Source organism: Pistacia vera, unplaced genomic scaffold (assembly GCF_008641045.1).
Source record: "Pistacia vera cultivar Batoury unplaced genomic scaffold, PisVer_v2 Contig1009, whole genome shotgun sequence".
NCBI classification, from domain to species: Eukaryota; Viridiplantae; Streptophyta; class Magnoliopsida; order Sapindales; family Anacardiaceae; genus Pistacia; species Pistacia vera.
In genome coordinates, this window is record NW_022195038.1 from 546,896 (window position 1) to 567,395 (window position 20,500).

The 20,500-nt window shown below is 35.6% G+C and overlaps 1 protein-coding gene and 1 pseudogene across 2 annotated transcripts; both read left to right on the forward strand.

Moving 5' to 3' along the window:
- Positions 1 to 8,035: 8,035 nt before the first annotated feature.
- Positions 8,036 to 10,931, forward strand: LOC116106247 (annotated as a pseudogene).
- A 3,064-nt stretch (positions 10,932 to 13,995) lies between these two features.
- Positions 13,996 to 16,554, forward strand: LOC116105189 (protein DEFECTIVE IN MERISTEM SILENCING 3-like). 2 transcript variants are annotated; one of them, XR_004124051.1, is made up of 4 exons: positions 13,996 to 14,140; positions 14,708 to 14,849; positions 16,137 to 16,271; positions 16,495 to 16,545. XR_004124051.1 is itself a non-coding variant. In XM_031391648.1 (3 exons), exons 1-3 carry the CDS (start codon positions 14,047 to 14,049, stop codon positions 16,520 to 16,522), a joined length of 264 nt encoding a protein of 87 aa, XP_031247508.1. In that variant the 5' UTR covers positions 13,996 to 14,046; the 3' UTR covers positions 16,523 to 16,554. The 2 variants fall into 2 exon arrangements, 1 of the variants encoding a protein (XP_031247508.1); XM_031391648.1 differs by lacking the exon at positions 16,137 to 16,271 and having other exon boundaries at positions 16,495 to 16,554.
- The last annotated feature ends 3,946 nt before the right edge of the window (positions 16,555 to 20,500 follow it).

Below are 20,500 nucleotides of genomic sequence, written 5' to 3' on the forward strand. Positions count from 1 at the left end.
AAAGTCATAAAATTTATATTATAATCTTTGGAAGATAAAAATTAAAAAAAAAATTTAAAGAAGGTTTTGCTCAAGGTTTACTCAACACATTTACTAAAAAATTTACTTCTCATAGATTTATTCAAATAGGAAAGTATTGTATTATTATATTCTTTTCTTTCAAGTTCTTGATATTGTTGTATTTTCTTTGCTTAAGGTTAGGTGATTTTTCAAAGCTTTCACTAGGTGTTTGGCAAACAATGGCGGAGCTGCCATGAAGGCTCAATCGCACCCCCCCTCGAGGAAAAATCCTAGGTCTGCCACTGTATACAGTGCCATGATGGCACACCAAAAGTGATCTAAATTCCCTCCTTCTACTAGGATGAACAATTTCTCAACTTCAGTTGCAAGATTATTATTTTTTAACTTACCCTTGCATTGATCATGGAGCCTATTAGTTTCATGGAATGAAGTAGAAGCAATACTTAAATTCAAAATGGATAGTAAAATTTCCACCAAACTTTTTCAAGAGAGATTAAAAGAACAAACTAAAACTTAACCAATCCCAACATTTTCAAAAGTTTCTCTCTCCTCCGGTGTGGCATCCGGAGCTAGAGAACAATTCTAAAATTCCTTAACTAATAGTTAAGATTGGGTCCAATAAGTTTATTGTCATCAAGAGTTCTCAAAAAAAGGTTGCCACTCATTTTCAGAAAATATCACACAACTACTGAAAAATGCTGCAAGAAAATAAAAGTTTTATTAGTGTCTTGTAAATTTAAACCTTTAATGCTAATCTTATTAGCCCCCATTATTTTATTCAAATCTCATATTCCTCTAAATGACGATTTGGAAATTTTGTTGGAATAAATTTCTAATGAGGAATCAAATTCTTATTAAATTTAATTAAACCTTACATAATAGAAATCTTAGTCAATTAAATTTAATTAGTAGGAAACTAATTCCTTTTATATCACTATATAAGGTATGATTAATTTCCTTACCTCTAGTTTTGGATACCTCACATAATAGAAATTTTGGTACCCAAGACCAGTTAAACCCAACTCATTATTGTAATGACTCCTTCTGACTACTATACTCATAAAAATACATAATGAAAATACAGGTTAGATAACATAAATAGTTGAGCCCAGATTTTTCTTTGATTAAATATATACATTCTTTATACAAAGTAAAGTTTCATATACAAAAGTCATCAAAAATGTGGTGGACAGTGTAGCTATTGCTCTTCGCTTACCGACGTCCATCCGACCGCGTCCTCACCTAGATCCTGCAAAACACACAGAAAACAACGGGGAGAGTACAAAAAGGCTCAGTAAGTAAATCCTCTACTCGTCTATCACCGTAACTCTTTCTCTGAATTCTTTCCTTACATTACTCTCTCATTTTTCTGTTTGTTTCTCTTCTCACATTTCTTTTCTACTAATTCTATCTGTGGATGTCACGACCCCATCTTACCAGAGGCATGACCGGGAACTTATCCCACTCTTCGTGACCTTTACTCATTCTCTGCCGATCGGACTCGGTTATGCATGGATTCGGAACCCTTGGCCACGTGAGTACATATTCTCTCTCTCTATCTCTCTTGAATGTCACGGCCCCATCTTACCGGAGGCACGGCCGGAACCTCATGTTCTACTCTTCGTGACTGTCATGGCCCCATCTTACCGGAGGCACGGCTGCAACCTGGTGTTCCACTATTCGTGACTTCTATTCATCACTCACGAGTTCCCCACTGCACAACCTACTCTATTATCTTCTTTAGCACTATTCTCTTTTTTTTGTTCTAGTGCTCATTCTCTCTTTCTCTTTACTTTTAAAGTAGCGTATACTCAAAATTTCTCTACTCTTTCTCAAGCTACTTCTCAAATGCACAACTGATGCATATGTTATGCTTATGCTCATTAATGCACTCATGAAATGCCATGATGCAATGTTGCAAGAATTAAGGTTTACTACTCATGCCCATATTTCTCTTAGGCATTTCATCAAACAACTAATGTGCATACAAAACTCTTCTTTAACTACAACTCTATTTCTCTCTTTAACCATCCAACATGTGAGAAAACTCCCTCGTATGCCCTAAATTCCTGTCAAGTAAAACACTCCCAAAAAAGGTTTACACAAAACCTCTCCAACTTCAGCTCAACTTCACTCTCTCTTCACACATCAAAAACTTGTCATCATTTACATATATCCAACCAATCATCCATTATCTACTCATTTCATCTCAAATCTCAACAAGCATCATACATACATGCATAAAGAAAATCTCTACTCAAAGATTTCTTAAACTTTAAATTGGGTTGGATTTACTTACCTTGTGATGGAGTGATTCCACTAGCACTTCCCTTTTCCTTTTGTAGATGGTCTTTTCTCTACAACTTTAAACAACATACTATAAGACGTCAACACATCTATAGATAAATTTCACATCTAAAGCAAGAATCCTTACCTTAGGATGCTTTAGATTAATTTTCTACCAAAACTACTCAAAAAGCCCTCTCAAAACCTTAAAAGATTGAATGAAGAGGTGAGAGGAAATGATGAATGGGAATGGGTTTACCAAGCTTAATCCCTTTTTAGCTCATAATTTACACATGCATTCCCATTTTGCCCCTTCTCTTTCTTAGAAATTCCATCTTTGTCCTTTAATTCCTTGCACTCACACCCCCAACTCTAACATATTCTCCATGAAATTTTCTTACATTTCACTCCCCACTTTTCCTGCTAATTAGGGGTAGAATGGTCAGTTTGCCCCTATGGAAAAGTTCTCTAGAAACTTCACCCAACTTTTTAGCCGGAGCTTTGCCGCGGCGAAGTTTCTTTCTTCGCCCCGGCGAAGAAATACAGGGGCCACGTCGCTGCGGCGAAGACTATTCCTCGCCTCGACGAAGACTGTAATTCCAAAATTTGCCAAGTCTTAACTAATTTCAGGGCAAGCACTCAACCAAACCAACACATAATTTCAACCAAGGGCCAACCAAACAAAAATAACAACATACAAACTCAATTGAGGGCAAAACAATAAACATTTAAACAATGCAACACAAATTAGCTACGTACCTCAAGTGGGGCGTTACAATTATGCTTTCATAAAATAGAATTTTTGTTATACCCTCACATAATAGAAATCTTGGGTATAATGAAAATTTATATCCGAGAACTAAGACAATCAATTCCATGTCGTGAAATTAACATTCCTCACATAAAGGAAATCTTGGGATATCTACTTTTATGCCAAATAATTAATTGGCTCATAATGGAAGACTTGGATTTAATATTATTCCTTAGGGAGATTTATTAGGTTTAATCTTTGATTAAAAAATGTTTTACATTTATCACATATACTACAATCAAATTGCATCCATACAAATATAAAACATGGTGGAATTCAAACAATCATAATTAATATTTATCTATCACGTAAACAAATATTAATGCAATCAAAACATACCCATTATAAAATGAACATATTCACAAACAATAAAGGGGATGCTAATAAAAATAAATGTATCACATAAATTTATCAAATATCTATTCAAGGGCATATGAATAAATATTTTATGCATGTTGCAATATATATAGATTTAAGGACTCATGCAAATATGTCATAATTAACCAAAGTGTATATGTGTTATTTCAGCACCCTAACATTTAATGATCTCTAATCTCATTTGTTAACCAAGTCAAATGAAATGATTAAAAAGCATTAACCACCCATCAACCATGGTTTGGTAAATTAAGCATACTTATCCTTATCCATATCTCTAATTATACATGCAAATAATATAAACTTATCAATTAATATGCCAACGACCTAAACATCAATCATGCACCATTTGATCATCATCAAATGCCAAATAATTCAAACACCATCATATTTATGTCATGGTCGAATTTGGCAATTGAATATGCATCATCCATGCATTCAATTGTCACATGATTTTCAATCAATATCCATTAAAAAAGAAAACATATATATTAATCATCGATAAACATGCTTTCTACACATAAAATCATTTATGCATGGATCACCACTAAGACATTCACTGATCACCGTTAAAACAAGCGTTACTCCACATGAAAAACCATGCCCAAAATTCATAAAACCACCACTAAAATTGTATTCATAATACAATTCATTTACATGCATTATTGTTCCATAATAAGACATATTAAGCCATGGAACGTGTATTCAAAATAAATAATGCATCAAATAGGTCATGACCAACATTCATCCATTCATAATGTACATTTTTTTTTCAAATACATGTACTAACCTAGAACAACACTTATCATATATACATAATGGGATTAAATTTAATTGTATAATTTGACTATAATTTAATATAATTTATGGACTCGTTATTAAATTGAAATTGTACTAAGAAGCTAATAACAATTTCAAAATTGTCAAAATGGTTCAAGTATAAATATTTGATGTTTATCCCATTTTAACCTAATTTGGAAATTGAAAATCTCACCCAAAAACCTTAAGTGGCCGGCTCTCTCATCTTGTGTTGGTGGTGGACTAACTTTGAGGATTCTCCATAGTTTTCAAGATCTTTCATCTCCAATTGAAGATACAAAAGTTGTAAAGCTTAAAAAATGTACAATTTCCACCCAACTAGTTTGAAGAACACGCCTAGTTGAACCTTAATTCATGTCACCATATTTTACAACATGTTTCACCAACTTTACCCATAATAAACATGAATTTTTTTAGTCACCACTTCAATTTAATCATAGTGAATGGTTTAGAAATCCATAGAGTAGTAATCTTAAGGTCAGGTTGTTAAGCAAGAGACTTAGTCAACTCTCAACACAGCAGACTTATCACCAACGACTTCAACATCTGCAACAACCTTATCAGCTCCAACAACTTGATTCCATTTTAAACTCTGCTTCCGCATATCTTGTACTTGATATCTGTTGCTTATTTCAAATGTATCTTAGTATTGTAACAACCTGACCTGTATAAATAAACCAATACATGGACTGGTCTTGCATTGAGGCCAGAACCCCTTTTTCATATCTTATTGCTTACTTGCTCAATCTCATTTACCTCTCACATATTGGGTTGATGCATTCTTGACTGCCATATACCTTATTAATCATTTGCCTACGTTGGTCCTTAACAATGACACACCTTTCTTCAAATTGTTTGGCAAAATTCCTGATTATACATTCCTTCGTGCCTTTGGATGTGCTTGTTATTCGCTTTTAAGGCCATATGCATCTCACAAACTCATGTTTCGTACTAAGAAGTGTATATTTCTGGGTTATAGTGCCAATCAACCCGGCTATTGGTGTCTAGATCCAGTTTCTCATAAAAATTTTATCTCTCGTCATGTGGTTTTTGATGAACTTACATTTCCTACAAAGGATGGATTGAAGCCCTCACAACCTTCCACGGTGGTTACTTCTCCTGGTAATTCCTTCCCTATCTCCTTTCCTTCCAGTTTTAGTTCTGATTTATCTCTCTCTAATAATGGATTTGATCTATCTCTTAACACTAATGCAAATTCATCTACCTCTCATAATTCTCTTGACCGAACCCCTTTATCATCTTCATATGATTTCGTTGCTCCAACATCCAGTTCAAGTCCAAATATTTCTCCATCTCCATCTCACTCCTTACCCGCACCTATAATTCCTCTTGCATCTCAAAGATCCCATCATATGACCACTCGGTCTCAAACAGGCCATCTCAAGCCCCGCACCTTCCCTGAGTATAAGACATTCTACTCCACAAAATATCCTCTTAAGGCTCTCACCAGTATAACAATGCCCATTGAACCTTGTTCTTACAAACAAGCCTCATTGAGTCCTGAATGGTGCACGGCTATGCAAGAAGAATATGATGCTCTGATTGAAAACCGTACATGGATACTCTGCCCTCGACCATTGAATCATAATGTTATTGATAACAAATGGGTCTACAAGGTTAAACAAACATCCGATGGTCAGGTTGATCGACTTAAAGCCCGATTAGTGGCTAAAGGTTTTGAACAAGAATGTGGCATAGATTTCACTGAGACATTCAGTCCAGTTATTAAACCTTCCACAATTCGAGTCGTTCTTGCTCTTGCTGTTCACTTTGATTGGAATATCCGCCAATTGGATGTTTCTAATGCTTTCTTGCATGGTGTTTTACAAGAGGAAGTCTATATGAAGCAACCTCCAGGCTTTGTTCATCCGGATTTTCCTACCTATGTTTGCAAGCTTGAGAAGTCCTTATATGGACTCAAACAAGCCCCACGAGCTTGGTTCATGGCCTATCTCAGTCTCTACTTCAGTTTGGATTTACTTCCTCACCGGTGGACTCTTCATTATTTATTTATCATCAAGGAAATATTCACTTGTTCTTTCTAATCTATGTGGATGATATTCTTGTGACAGGCACACATCCTTCTCTTATCGCTTCTCTTATTGACAAGTTGCAACTAGAATTCAAAATGAAGGATCTTGGTTCATTAAATTATTTTCTTGGCATTCAAGCTCATCGAGACTCTACGGGCTTACACCTCCGGCAATCAAAATACATTGGTGATCTTCTCCACCGCACTAAGATGATTTGTGCCAAACCTTATCTCTCACCATGCTCCTCGGGACTAAAGCTTTCAGCTCATGATGGTGAACCTCTCTCAGCATCCCAAACTACTGAGTATCGCCAAACTGTTGGTGCTCTACAATATTGCACTTTGACTCGTCCGGATATTGCTTTCTCAGTTAACCAAATATGCCAACATATGCATTGTCCAAGATCCACTCACTGGTCTGCTACTAAGCGGGTTCTCCGCTACCTTAAAGGAACAATTGACAACGGCTTATGGTATCAAAAAGGATCTCTTAATCTTAAAGCCTATTGTGACTCCGATTGGGCTGGTAATCCGGATGATCGTCGTTCAACTACAGGTTATGGTGTATTTCTTGGTTCCTGTTTAGTGTCTTGGACTGCTAAGAAACAAACTGTTGTAGCCCGCTCCAGCACTGAGGCAAAGTATCGAGCTTTAGCAATCACCACAGCCGAACTCTATTGGGTTAGAATGCTTCTCAAAGAACTCTGTATATCACTCCCTATCCCTCCCACAATTTGGTGTGACAACATTGGTGCATTAGCTTTAGCCTCTAATCCTGTCTTTCATGTGAGAACCAAGCATATCGAAGTGGACTACCATTTTATCCGTGAGAAAGTTCTAAATAAAGATATTACACTCCAGTTTATTTGTTCCCAAGATCAGATTGCTGATGTTTTTACAAAAGGATTAAGCACCAGTCGCTTTTGTGAACTTCGGAACAAGCTGCAAGTGTGCCTACCCCCTTCCAGCTTGCAGGGTGATGTTAAGCAAGAGACTTAGTCAACTCTCAACACAACCGACTTATCACCAACGACTTCAACATCTGCAACAACCTTATCAGCTCCAACAACTTGATTCCATTTTAAACTCTGCTTCCGCATATCTTGTACTTGATATCTGTTGCTTATTTCAAATGTATCTTATCATTGTAACAACCTGAGCTATATAAATAAACCAATACATGGACTGGTCTTGCATTGAGGCCAGAACCCCTTTTTCATATCTTATTGCTTTTACAGGTGACTCAGGTCCATGTTTAGTAATAGTAATAACACTACTAGAAAAACCTCTTTCTTAACAGAATGAGTTGACAGATTTTCTTGACTGTCCTAAAAAATTGTCAAGAATTATAATTCTTGATAGATTCTTGACAGTTTATAAACTGTCAAGAATTTGAAATAATCCATGACCCTAATTTGAAATAATCCATGACCCTTTTTTATGATTCTTGACAGTAATTAACTGTCAAGAATTTGGTCAAAAATAAATTGTACGAATTCTTTTTTTTGACAGTGTAGTCTCAATCCTTGACGATTAAGGATTAAATTGAAAAAACAAAAATTAAAAATTTTAGTAAGGCAAAAGTTCCCCGCCCATCAAAAGTTTCATTAAGACAAAATTTACCACTAGAAAAAAAGTTTCCCACTCATTTTTCATTAGCCCATTTTTCATTGTCTCACCCGAAATTATTTTCCCATTTTCGTTCTCCATACACTACAACAAAAATGGCCTAGACCTCTTTCCAGCGACTTTCCTCTATTTTCCTACGACTTCTAGACATCCCAGGGGCCGGCCCATACTCCCTAAGGTCAGATCCAGCTTCACCAAGCTTGGTTGACTCAAAATCTCGCCGGGTAAAGCAATTTCACCGTTGTGACTCTTCACATTCCCGGCATAATTTCTCTGACTTTTTGATGTCGTTTCGTCTCTCAGGTCACATATTTGGACTCCTTGTGACATGATCTACCTCTCACAAAGTTTTGGAGCATTTTCGTCATCGGTCGCTGTCGCCGGAATCCGCTGCTGTCGCCGGCGACGTTTCAACTTCCATATGTTGTTCAAAATTTTGATGCACAAAACAAGAAGGAACATTCGTGTAATAAGTAAGCATCATGTTACTGCTCTTTTCCATATTGATTATCATGAAATGTAAGGTTCATTCTCTCAAGAATATTTCTGATTTACTGCATTGATTACAATGACATTTGATGAGCTATGTTTGCAGTGATATCATCTCAAGATTCTATGGGCATAGTCTTTAAGTGTTTGTCAAAAGGTGCAGTTGACTTTCTTGTGAAACCAATTCGCTCGAATGTGAACCAGCCGCGTCACGAAGCCGCAATTTTCAAGTCGTCGATTGATATTCAACCCGAATGGAACATGCTTGATCAAATTTCATTTTTTACTTTCTCCAAATTGTCGTTTAGTTTGTCGGAGCCTAAAGATTTGCTGCTTTGTGGATCTCTTGAGTACTACGATAGGTCGTATGATCACGTGACACCAAAGAATGAGCGTAGACTGGAGAGATTCAAGTATAGGAATTTCTTCAAGGTGACTACAACTGATGATCCAGTGATTCGGAGACTAGCTAATGAAGATAAGGCTACTCTTTTTGCCACCGATGCCATTTTAGCTACGCTTATGTGCGCACCCAGGTCAATTTGTTCGTGGGATATTGTAATTCAATGACTTGGCAATAAATTATTTTTTGATAAAAGAGATGGGTCACAGTTAGATTTATTATCAGTGCATGAGACTTCTCAAGAACCGTTGTCTGAAGCTAAAGATGATATTAACTCGGCATATTCTTTGGGTGTTGAGGCTGCCTATATTAATCAAAACTTTTCACAGCAAGTTTTGGTGAGAGATGGGAACGAGTTAATCTTTGATGAGCCGAACCTGTTTGCTAGGAGAGGATGTGGCTTCAGTGGCTTATAGGTATAGGAGAGGAGGTGGCTTCGGTTTCTTATAATATAGGAGGTGGAAGCTTGGTGATGATATGCATCTTGTTGCTTTGTGTGAGGTACAGTGTTGTGGATGTTAACAATCAGAGGTCATTTTTTACATTGAATGCGCTTAATGAGTTTGATTCAAAATATTCTGGTGCTGATTGGAGGCAGAAGTTAGAGACTCAGAGGGATGCTGTTTTAGCCACTGAGTTGAAGAACAACGCAAATAAGTTGGCAAAGTGGACAACACAAGCTTTGTTGGAAAGTGCTGATCTGATGAAATTGGGATATGTTTCGAGGGTTCACCCACATGATTATTGTAACCATGTAATATTGGCTGTTATGGGGTATAAGCCTCGGGATTTTGCTACCCAGATTAATTTGAGTACTGCAAATCTGTGGGGCATTGTGGATTTGTACATGAAGTTGAATGAGGGGAAGTATATGCTTGTTAAGGATCCGTCTAAGCCACAAATGAGGATCTATGAGGTTCCACCAGATGCATTTGAGAATGATTATGTGGAAGAGCCCTTGCGTGAGGATGAGAAGGCACAGCCGCCTGTGGAGAATGTTGAGGGAGTGGAAGCAACTAATGATGTAGAGGATAAAGTGATTGACGCCCAAGCTTAGTGGTAATATTTTTTTTTTCTTTTATTTTAATCATTGTTGTTTAATGAGTTATATCTTTTTGTCACTGAGCCTTTTAAAATCATATGTATGTTCATATATATATTTTTTTAAAAAGGTCACGTGTGTATGTGAATGCATGTACATGTCTCTGGTTAGAATCTCTGTTTGCATGGTCTAATCTCTATTGGGAAGGTCTTATCTATGGAAATATTTGATTAATGCTTGTGGTTTATATGCTTATGCTTGTGGTTTATATGCTTGCTAATTCATTCTGAATACTAAGTTCAATATGCCAAATTGTAAGCTCAAATTATCAAAATGATTTGCAACTGTACCCATATTTCCACATTCGCAACAAGGAGTTCCCATGGGGTATGTTTTCACAGTTAAATAAATTTATTTGTGTCTGGAGCCCTAGAAGAAGAGGTGTCCATTTTGTTGTTACATTGATTCTGTGTTTGATGGCACTTTTTGTCTTGACATTCAAACTTTGGGTTGCCTTATTGATTGCTTGTTGAGTTCCGCATTATGTCTTTGCTTTAAGTTCTTTGGCTATCCTAAATAACTAGCAGTATTGATTTATCTTTTCTTTGCTTCTTGTGCCTTGTTGAGTTCTTTGGCATTATGTATTGAATAGATTTCTTTTGCTCCATTGTTTCTTTCTCAGTATTTGTAATATACATTTCTCAGGTTGCAGAGAAGCCTAGCATTGCTCCCTCAATTCTACCGTGCTCTCTCGTGGCAAAGTACTTGCCCTTTTCTCTCTTTCGTTGCTTTTTAGATAATTAATTCAATTTCTTTTAATACTACAATGTTTATAGCTCAAGAAAACAATTTTATTTTCTATATTTGAGGTGTGTAGGTTGTGTTGAATACCTTTGATGCCCAGCCTTTAAGTGATGAAGAGGGAGATGCAAAAAATGTATCAAACTTTTAATTATTGATGCCCTAATGCCATGGGTCTTTTATTCATGTATATATACTATTGTTCAATTTCTTTTAATAAATTGATTGAAAGATTATTGAGTGTCTAAATTTATTGTTGAATTGTGATAATTGTTGTTTTGGTTGAGGAATATTATGAATAATTTCATTGCATTATTGCATTATTTAATTGGTAATAATTAGGAAAATAAACTAATTAAAATATAAAAATATTTATAAAAAAATCCTTGACAGATTTAAAACTATCAAGGATGGAAAATTATTGTTAATAAAATTTGACTATTATTATTATTATTATTATTAAATTAATTTTTTTTTCTTGTTAAAATCTCTTCACAGTTTAAAGATTGTCAGGGATTGGTTAAATTTTGGCCAAATCCTTAACGAGTTATAACTGTCAAGAAATTCTTGACAGTTCGAAAACGGTCACCACCCTTTCTTGACACTGGCTTCAATGACGGATGAAGAACTGTCAAGAAACTCCCTTCTTGACGGTTATTACCCGTCAAGAAAATGGGTTTTTCTAGTAGTGAATTTAGACTCATAGTTCTATCGTAGGTTCATTCATTGTCATTGTGTAAATTCTACTTAAATGGTGCATGTATTATGGGGTCCATACATGTGTCCAAAGTTTGCATTTTCATCTTACTCTTATGAAAGACAGCAAAGTATGAACTATAAATTAAAAAACATTCTACAATAAATTTAATTCTCTGTTGTGTAAGTCCTACATAAATAGTGCATGTATTATAAGGTTGATACACGTATCTTAGACTTAACATCTCCATCACACTATGACGAAAGACAGGTAATTGTCAATTCTAAGGTTACCAATACAAACTTTGTCCTACTCTAACGAAAAGCATTAGGTTGTCAATTTCACATAAATATACATGGATTGCATTGTGAGGTAAGACATGTCTTTAGAACTGGGTCATGTAATATTAAAGTTTTAATGCTGTGCAATATAATGTAACAAAGACACCCTAAAGGCCCATCTAAAAGTATGTATGTCTAAATTAGTAATGTTAAAATGTTCAAAGAGTTAATCAAATTCTTGTTCCCTTATATGACAATATGATGTGCATCAGCCTGTTTTGTTTATCTAACAGCTTATGCATGATAAGCTAATACTATAATTGTTCTATTGCATTTGGAGTTTACCACTTTTGTCTACTACATGATCTAAATGTCTTGAAAAAGTTTGTAAACATAGGTGGACAGTTATGGATGTGTTGACCTTAGTGGCCTCATGAAAGTAATGGCTGGATATGGAAAAAGTGATATGTGTCTTTATCTAATTGCATTTTTTTTGTTTTGGATATTTACTTGCAAGGACGAAAAAGATAATGATATTCTTTTATTACTAATGCCTAATATTAGTCCAGCGAAACAATAACATATTAAAAGCTTAATGCTAATCTCATATTTTAGTTGTGTATTGTAATTTCAAGGATGTATTGGTTGATGGAAAATTCTTAGTCACTCATTACTTTGTAGCTTTTGGTTTTATATGTCTAGCTAAAGAGGAAAAACGTTTGACTTTTTAATTTAACCAGGAACAATCTTTAGATTTTGCTTCTTGTGGATAATTTTATTGATCATGAAAAGTTAAATGTTACAATCGTTAATTGTATCGAAGGAAAGGTTTTATAATGCTAAGAACATAAAGATTCAATGTTGGAGTCTTTTTAACTACACAGAACAAGCTAGAGTGTTGTTTAATCTAAGAATTTGATTTTTCTGAAACCCACAACATTTATAGAGAAGTTTAAAAAAAAAAAAAAAAAAAAAAAGGAGTACTGATTTGTAAATGCTTGGAATTTTTATTCTTTTTAAGAAAAAAAAAACTACAAATATATAAAGCTTGGAACCCTGTTGTGGGCGAGATTGTTTCCAATGCCTTTTTACAACCCTAGAGTTTCAACCTGCTAAACTAACTTAATTGTTGGCTAGAATTGCTGTTAAGTTGTTTTATGATCCGAGAAACTAGGAACTTACAAGTTTTACTAATAAATTGTCAATACATCTTGCTTGGAAGTTCAATGCTTGATTGCAAATTGTTCTTGCTATTCGCGGAGATCCTTTTTAGTTCTTTGCTCATGAATGTTGCGTGGTCAAACTTGAATTATTATTCAAGGTGTTAGTCCTTTCAGTGAATTGAATTACTTTAATGAGTTTTCTTTTAAATTTTCTTTTGTGCTTCTATGCAAGTCATGAGTGAGGACTGTAAAAGGTTTTTGATGTGAGAAACTTTTTTGTGAATATCGTAAACCTTGAGTTTTTACCTTCCTATACCAATGCTAGTACAATAATTTAACTAAAAAAATTAGAAATATAATTTTGACAATCTCATTTTATTATAATTTATGATGTTGAAAATATCACTTTTTTTTTTTTTTTTTCCTGAAATCTTGGTAGTTGAAAAGTAGTAGCGTCAGTTTGTTTGGATGTAGACGAGCTATTCCTTGATTGCAAAAGTTTATATAGTTCCTTTTTGGAAGAGGCATCTTTGGGGCTGTGTTTTTAGACTAGTGCATCTTTGAAAGATTCATGCATTATTGCAAAACTAATGTGAAATGTATAAACAGGAACTACCTAGCCTGTTATATTTTCCTGTTTTCTGTTCCTTGTTGCTTGTGTTTGTGGATGGAAAATATGTGGCAGAGTCAAGGAAAAGTCAAATCCTGTGCTTGTACCAGTAATTTCCATTTGTAATGTTTTTGCTGTAAATTGATGTTTGCAAAGCCATGATTGTCCCTCTCATTTGCAGCTGTCAATTCAAATAAATGATTTGTCTACAAGATTCACAGCATCAGTGGAAGTGGTCAAAAGGAAACTTCTGTATTGGAATGCAAAATGGAGGAAATCCACGAGCAGAAACTATCTTTTACCATTCTGTTGTTTGGAAAAAAAAAAAAAAAAAAGATATCTTGGAACTAGCTTCAAATTTTATTTTACTTTCTTTCTAAAAGAAAAAGCATTTTTTGTTTACACTTCCAACTAAGGATATAGCTAGATGCATTATGTTTTAGTATGTTCTAATTTTATGTTTTATATGTTTTCTTAATAGTACGTCCAACTTTGAAACATAATGATCAAATGACATATGCTTTGCTCTATCCTAATCTTTGTAGAGACTTCAAGATGATCTACAAATGCTAGGCCTGAAAATCAAGCTGCATGAGGACCACATAAAACTTTTGAAGTCCCAAAGCAACAAGTTAGATGACTCTGTACTTGAATCACAAGGTATATTTATTCTGTTAATCCAGTACATGAATCAATGTACATCAACTCCATCTTGAAATTTGCAGCAGAAAATATCAAGGCAAATAGTTCGTATGATAAACCCTCCAATCTAGCAGCTAGATCAAATAGGTGGTGCCCAGATTCATAAGAATAGATTCGACAATTTGGATAGGGTTTTGGTTGACGTACTATAACCATTGTATTGTATAACATGTAGCTTTCTATTGTAAATTGCACTTTAGCCACTAGATCGAGCACTTGTCACCTGGGAATGGTTGTTAGTGATAAAAAAAGATTCGTGAAATGGCACCCTTAAATGTAACTACTATATCATGTAATGTTTTATTGAAAATCTAGATGGTAAACTTAGTCACACAGTTTATGCATCAAAAAAGGGAAGGTATAAGGGATTATGGAATTCAGGTGAAATCTATTTACTTGGAGAAAATCTTTCATTGACTTCAAATTTTGAAGTATTTTGAGGTTTTGACTCGTTTTAGTTTTGTATGACACACTTTGATCTTTGTTTTTGTACTTGTTTTTTTTTTCTGATAAGCTTTCTATCAGTTATTCTTGGCAAGTATCATTCTTCAAGTGGACCTAAGACTGAGAATGAGGACCATTTCAACCTTCAAAGTGAGGAGGAAACAACAGGGCAGATTCTAATAAAGCCGCTGGAACCCTGTTGTGGGCGAGATTTCATTCCAAGGTCTCTTTTACAACTCATAGAGTTTCAACCTGCTAAACTAACTTAATTGTTGGCTAGAATTGCTATTAGAAATTGTTTTATGATGTCCGAGAAACTAGGAGGTTACAAGTCTTTACTAATAAATTGTCAGATATTGATAATACATCTTGCTTGGAAGTTCAATGCTTGATTGCAAATTGTTCTTGCTATTCGCGGAGATCCTTTTTTAGTTCTTTGCTCATGAATGTTGCGTGGTCAAACTTGAATTATTATGTCAAGCGTGTTAGTCCTTTCAGTGAGGAATTGAATTACTTTAATGAGTTTTCTTTTAAATTTTCTTTTGTGATGCTTCTATGCAAGTCTAGCTAGTGAAGGACGTAAAAAGGTTTTTGATGTGAGAAACTTTTTTGTGAATATCGTAAACCTTGGAAGTTTTTACCTTCCTATACCAATGCTAGTAGCAAATAATTTTAAGCTAAAAAAATTAGAAATATAATTTTGACAATCTCAATTTTTATTATAATTTATGATGTTGAAAATATCACTTTTTTTTTTTTTTTTCCTTGAAATCTTGGTAGTACTGAAAAGTAGTAGCGTCAGTTTGTTTGGATGTAGACGAGCTATTCCTTGATTGCAAAAGTTTATATAGTTCTCTTTTTGGAAGAGGGCATCTTTGGGGCTGTGTGTTTTAGACTAGTGCATCTTTGAAAGATTCATGCATTATTGCAAAACTAATGTTGAAATGTAATAAAACAGGAACTACCTAGCCTGTTATATTTTCCTGTTTTCTGGTTTCCTTGTTGCTTTGTTTTGGATGGAAAATATGTGGCAGAGTCAAGGAGAAAGTCAAATCCTGTGCATGTACCAGTAATTTCCATTTGTAATGTTTTTTGCTGTAAATTGATGTTTGCAAAGCCATGATTGTCCCTCTCATTTGCAGCTGTCAATTCAAATAAATGATTTGTCTATCCAAGATTCATCAGCATCAGTGGAAGTGGATCAAAAGGAAACTTCTGTAGTTGGAATGCAAAATGGAGGAAATCCACGAGCAGAAACTATCTTTTACCATTCTCAGGTTGTTTGGAAAAAAAAAAAAAAAAAGATATCTTGGAACTAGCTTCAAATTTTATTTTACTTTCTTTCTAAAAGAAAAAGCATNGTTTTCTTGTTGCTTTGTTTTGGATGGAAAATATGTGGCAGAGTCTAGGAGAAAGTCAAATCCTGCGCATGTACCAGTAATTTCCATCTGTAATGTTTTTTGCTGTAAATTGATGGTTGCAAAGCCATGATTGTCCCTCTCATTTGCAGCTGTCAATTCAAACAAATGCTTTGTCTATCCAAGAGTCATTAGCATCAGTGCAAGTGGATCAAAAGGAAACTTCTGTAGTTGGAATGCAAAAAGGAGGAAATCCACAAGCAGAAGCTATCTTTTACCATTCTCAGGTTGTTTGGAAAAGAAAATCTTGGAACTAGTTTAAAATTTCATTTACTTTCTTTCTAAAAGAAAAAGCATATTTTGTTTACACTTTTGACTTAGGATATAGCTAGATGCATTATGTTTTAGTATGTTCTAATTTTATGTTTTATATGTTTTTCTTAATAGTACGTCCAATTTGAAACAAAATGATCAAATGACTTATGCTTTGCTCTATCCTAATCTTTGTAGAGACTTCAAGATGATCCACAAATGCTAGGCCTGAAAATCAAGCTGCATGAGGACCACATAAAACTTTTGAAGTCTCAAAGCAACAAGTTAGATGACTCTATACTTGAATCACAATGTATATTTATTCTTTTAATCCAGTACATGAATCAATGTATATCCACTCCATCTTGAAATTTGCAGAAGAAAACGTCAAGGCAAATAGTTCGTATGATAAACCCTGCAATCTAGTAGCTAGATCAAATAGGTGGTAACCCTGCAATCTAGTAGCTAGATCAAATAGGTGGTGCCCAGATTCATAAGAATATATTCGACAATTTGGATAGGGTTTTGGTTGACGTACTATAACCATTGTATTGAATAACATGTAGCTTTTTATTGTAAATTGCACTTTAGCCACTAGATCGAGCACTTGTCAGTTGGGAATGGTTGTAAGTGATCAAAAATCATTCTTGAAATGGCACCCTTAACTGTGAATTGGAACTTGTTCTTGTTGGTTCAGATGAAGAGATGATCAGAGAGTTTGCAATGGAAAGAGACAGCAAGAATTGAAAGTGTTTCTCTCTGCCCTTTCATTCATTGAACATAAACATATATACAAAGAAGTTCCACTGTTTTACCTACTGGAATGCATTAAAATATTACATTTGAATTTCAACCAATACATATACCAAATCAAGTCTTAATCTCAACAAAACATGTCATATAAACTTAACATGACTGGCCTAATATCTGTTGCACAACTACTGTAGCCTAACAAAACAAAAATAGAAAGTCTGGCACCAAAATACAACTTAAGCCATCAGTCAGATTTTGTCCCATTTCCAGCAGGTTATCACCAATTTCATCACTCCTCCTTGATAATCTTGCTGGAAACACCAAGTCTAAGTCTCAAATTCTCAAACTTGGTTTTAGGTAGACCATTGGTCATAACATCCGCAATTTCTTCTTCACCCTTGCAGTGGACTAATTTCACTTCACCATTATTCTCTGCTTCTCTCACACCATGGAATTTGATTTTGATGTGTTTTGTTCTCCCGTGTAAGATGGGATTCTTTGCCATTGCAACAGCCGACTGATTGTCACAAAATATCACGGTTCTTCTTGAATTTGCCTCAAATCCTGCATAATTTTCCTTAGCCATATAGCCTAGTTTACTGCAACAGCAGCAGAAATGTATTCTGCTTCTGCCATGGACTGAGCAATGGTGTCTTGCTTCTTGGAATGCCGGCATATGGCTCCCGAATTTAAGAAGAAAACATAACCTGATGTACTCCTCATATCATCAATGCTTCTAGCCCAATAACCGTTCTGAGTACCCAATAAGTTGCAAGTTTTCAGTCTTCTTGAACCATACTCCAAGCTCAACACTTCCCTTAACATACCTCAGTACCCTCTTGGCTGCCTTGAGATGGATTTCACTCGGGTTGGTCATGAATCTAGAGAGAACACTGGTTGCAAACATCAAGTCTGGTCTAATGGCAATCAAGTACAGTAGGCAACCAAACATACTTCTATACATTTTCTCATCAACTTTCTTAGCCCCATCATCCTTGCTCAGCTTCAAATTTACAACCAGTGGAGTGTCCACTGGTTTGCATCTGTCCATGTCAAACTTATGCAGAATTTCATTGTCAAACCTCCTTTGATTAACAAATATGCCATGGTGACTTCGATAGATCTCCATTCCAAGAAAATAGGACATTTCCTCAAGATCAGTCATCTCAAATTCATTGTGCATGGCCATTTAAACTCCTCAAGTTGAGTTGAGCTGCTTCCCATGATGAGTAAGTCATCAACATGACACTATAGTGAATTCACTTTCCAACCTTCTCACATATAGTGTATGTTCATTTGCACTCCTTGCATGTACCAAGCTGACCAAATACTCATTAATTCTACTATACCAGGCTCTAGGGGCCTGTTTCAGGCCATATAGTGCCTTCCTCAGCAAATAGACTTTATGCTCTTGCCTTTCCACTTCATATCCCTTCAGTTGCTCCACATAGATTTCCTCATTGAGCCAACCATTTAGGAAGGCAGATTTGACATCTAGTTGATAGATTCTCCACTCAAATTGGGTTGCCAAGGCAAGGAGAAGCCTAATTGTATCATGCCTAGCCACGGGTGCAAATGTATCCGAGAAGTCTACTCCAAATTGTTGAGCAAACCCCTTGACAACCAATCTTGGTTTATATTTGTACACTAATCCATCAGGCCTTAGCTTCTTTTTGTAAATCCATTTTACTTGAATTACTCTTTTAGTTGCTGGTCTGTCAACCAATTCCCATGTACCATTCTTTTCAATCATTTTTATCTCCTCTTCCATTGCATTCCTCCATACCTATGACCTAGTAGCCTCCTTGAAATTGGCTGGTTCAAGCAAGGCTGCATTGCATCTCTCATAAACCTCTGCCAGAGACCTCGTACCCCTGACTGGAAAATCATTATCTAAATCTGCCTCTTCTGGATCATCAAATCTACCTGTTGTAGTGTTTATAATCTGCCCTATTGAGTCTTCTTCAACCTCATTTTTCTTCCAATTCTAGAACCCTCTTTCATCTACCTTCATATCTCTAGGGATGTTAATTTTCTTGGTTGCTGGAACATAGACTCTATAGGCCTTGGACTACTCACTATAACCTATAAAGATCCCTGTCATAGCCTTCTTATCCAGCTTGCTTCTTTTAACTGCTGGAATGAGTGCATAGCATACACTCCTAAAGATTTTCAGATTTCTAACCGAAGGTTTCACTCCATACTAGGCCTCATAGGGTGTTTGATTAGTTAAGGCCTTAGTAGGGAGTCTATTAAGCAAATAGACCCCTGTGTTTATAACTTCTGCCCAAAAGGATTTGGGCAGCTTCTTCTCACCAACCATGCACCTGGCCATCTCCATGACAGTCCTATTCTTTCTCTCACCGACTCCATTTTGCTGTGGAGTATAAGGACTGCTAAACTGGTGCACAATTCCAGCTTGCCTGCAAATTGTTTCAAACTTAGTGGAGGTATACTCACTCCCATTATCACTCTTAACAGTTTTGATGCTTAATCCAGTTTGGTTTTCCACCTGCAGTTTAAAGCTTTCAAACATAGTTGCAACTTCACTTTTCTATTTCAAAAAGTAAACCCAGCTCATCCGGGAGTAGTCATCAATGAATAAGATAAAATATTTGCTTCCATTTAGGGATGGTGTTTGCATAGGTCCACACACATCTGTGTGGATAAGCTAGAGCTTCTTAACATCTCTCCAGGCTTTGTTTGCAGGGAATGGTAATCTACTCATCTTACCAAGCTGACATATAGCACATACAGTTTTGGTTTCTGCAATTTCAGGCAGGTTACAGACCAATTCTTTGGTCTGAATTTCCCTAAGGCCCTGATAATTGAAATGGCCTAATCTTTTATGCCATAATTCTGACTCATCCACATCAACAACATAGGCTTATGGTTCTAGTTTTTTCAGCCTAATAGGGAAGCTTTTTCCCATTATTCTAACCCTCATTCACTCATTGCCTTCACTGTCCAGGATTGTGCAAAACTGATCCTAGAAGTGCAGGCCATACTTTCTTTCTAACATTTGTCCAACACTCAGCAAGTTATGGCTTATATTAGGCACATACAAAACATTAGGGATAAGTTTGATACTTGAACTTGTTTGTGCAACAATGTCTCCTCTCCCTTTGACAACCACAAACTCTCCATTTGCAACTTTAACTTTGGAATAGTATGACTTGTCCAAGTTGACAAAGTCCTCCAGGTATGCTATCATTTGATGAGTATAGCACTGTCGATCAACCAAGCATCATTGTGGGCTTGAATTGGACAGCACGAAGCCACAAACAGGTGCTCAGAATCTGAGTTTGGCTGCTAGTCCTTAACAATTTGTGCTTGCTGTGTTGACTGATGCGGTTTGTTTTTGCACACCTTCTTAATGTGACCATATTGTTTGCATGCTCTACATTGGATGTTAGGTCTAAACCAGCACCTTTTTTTTAGCATGACCCTT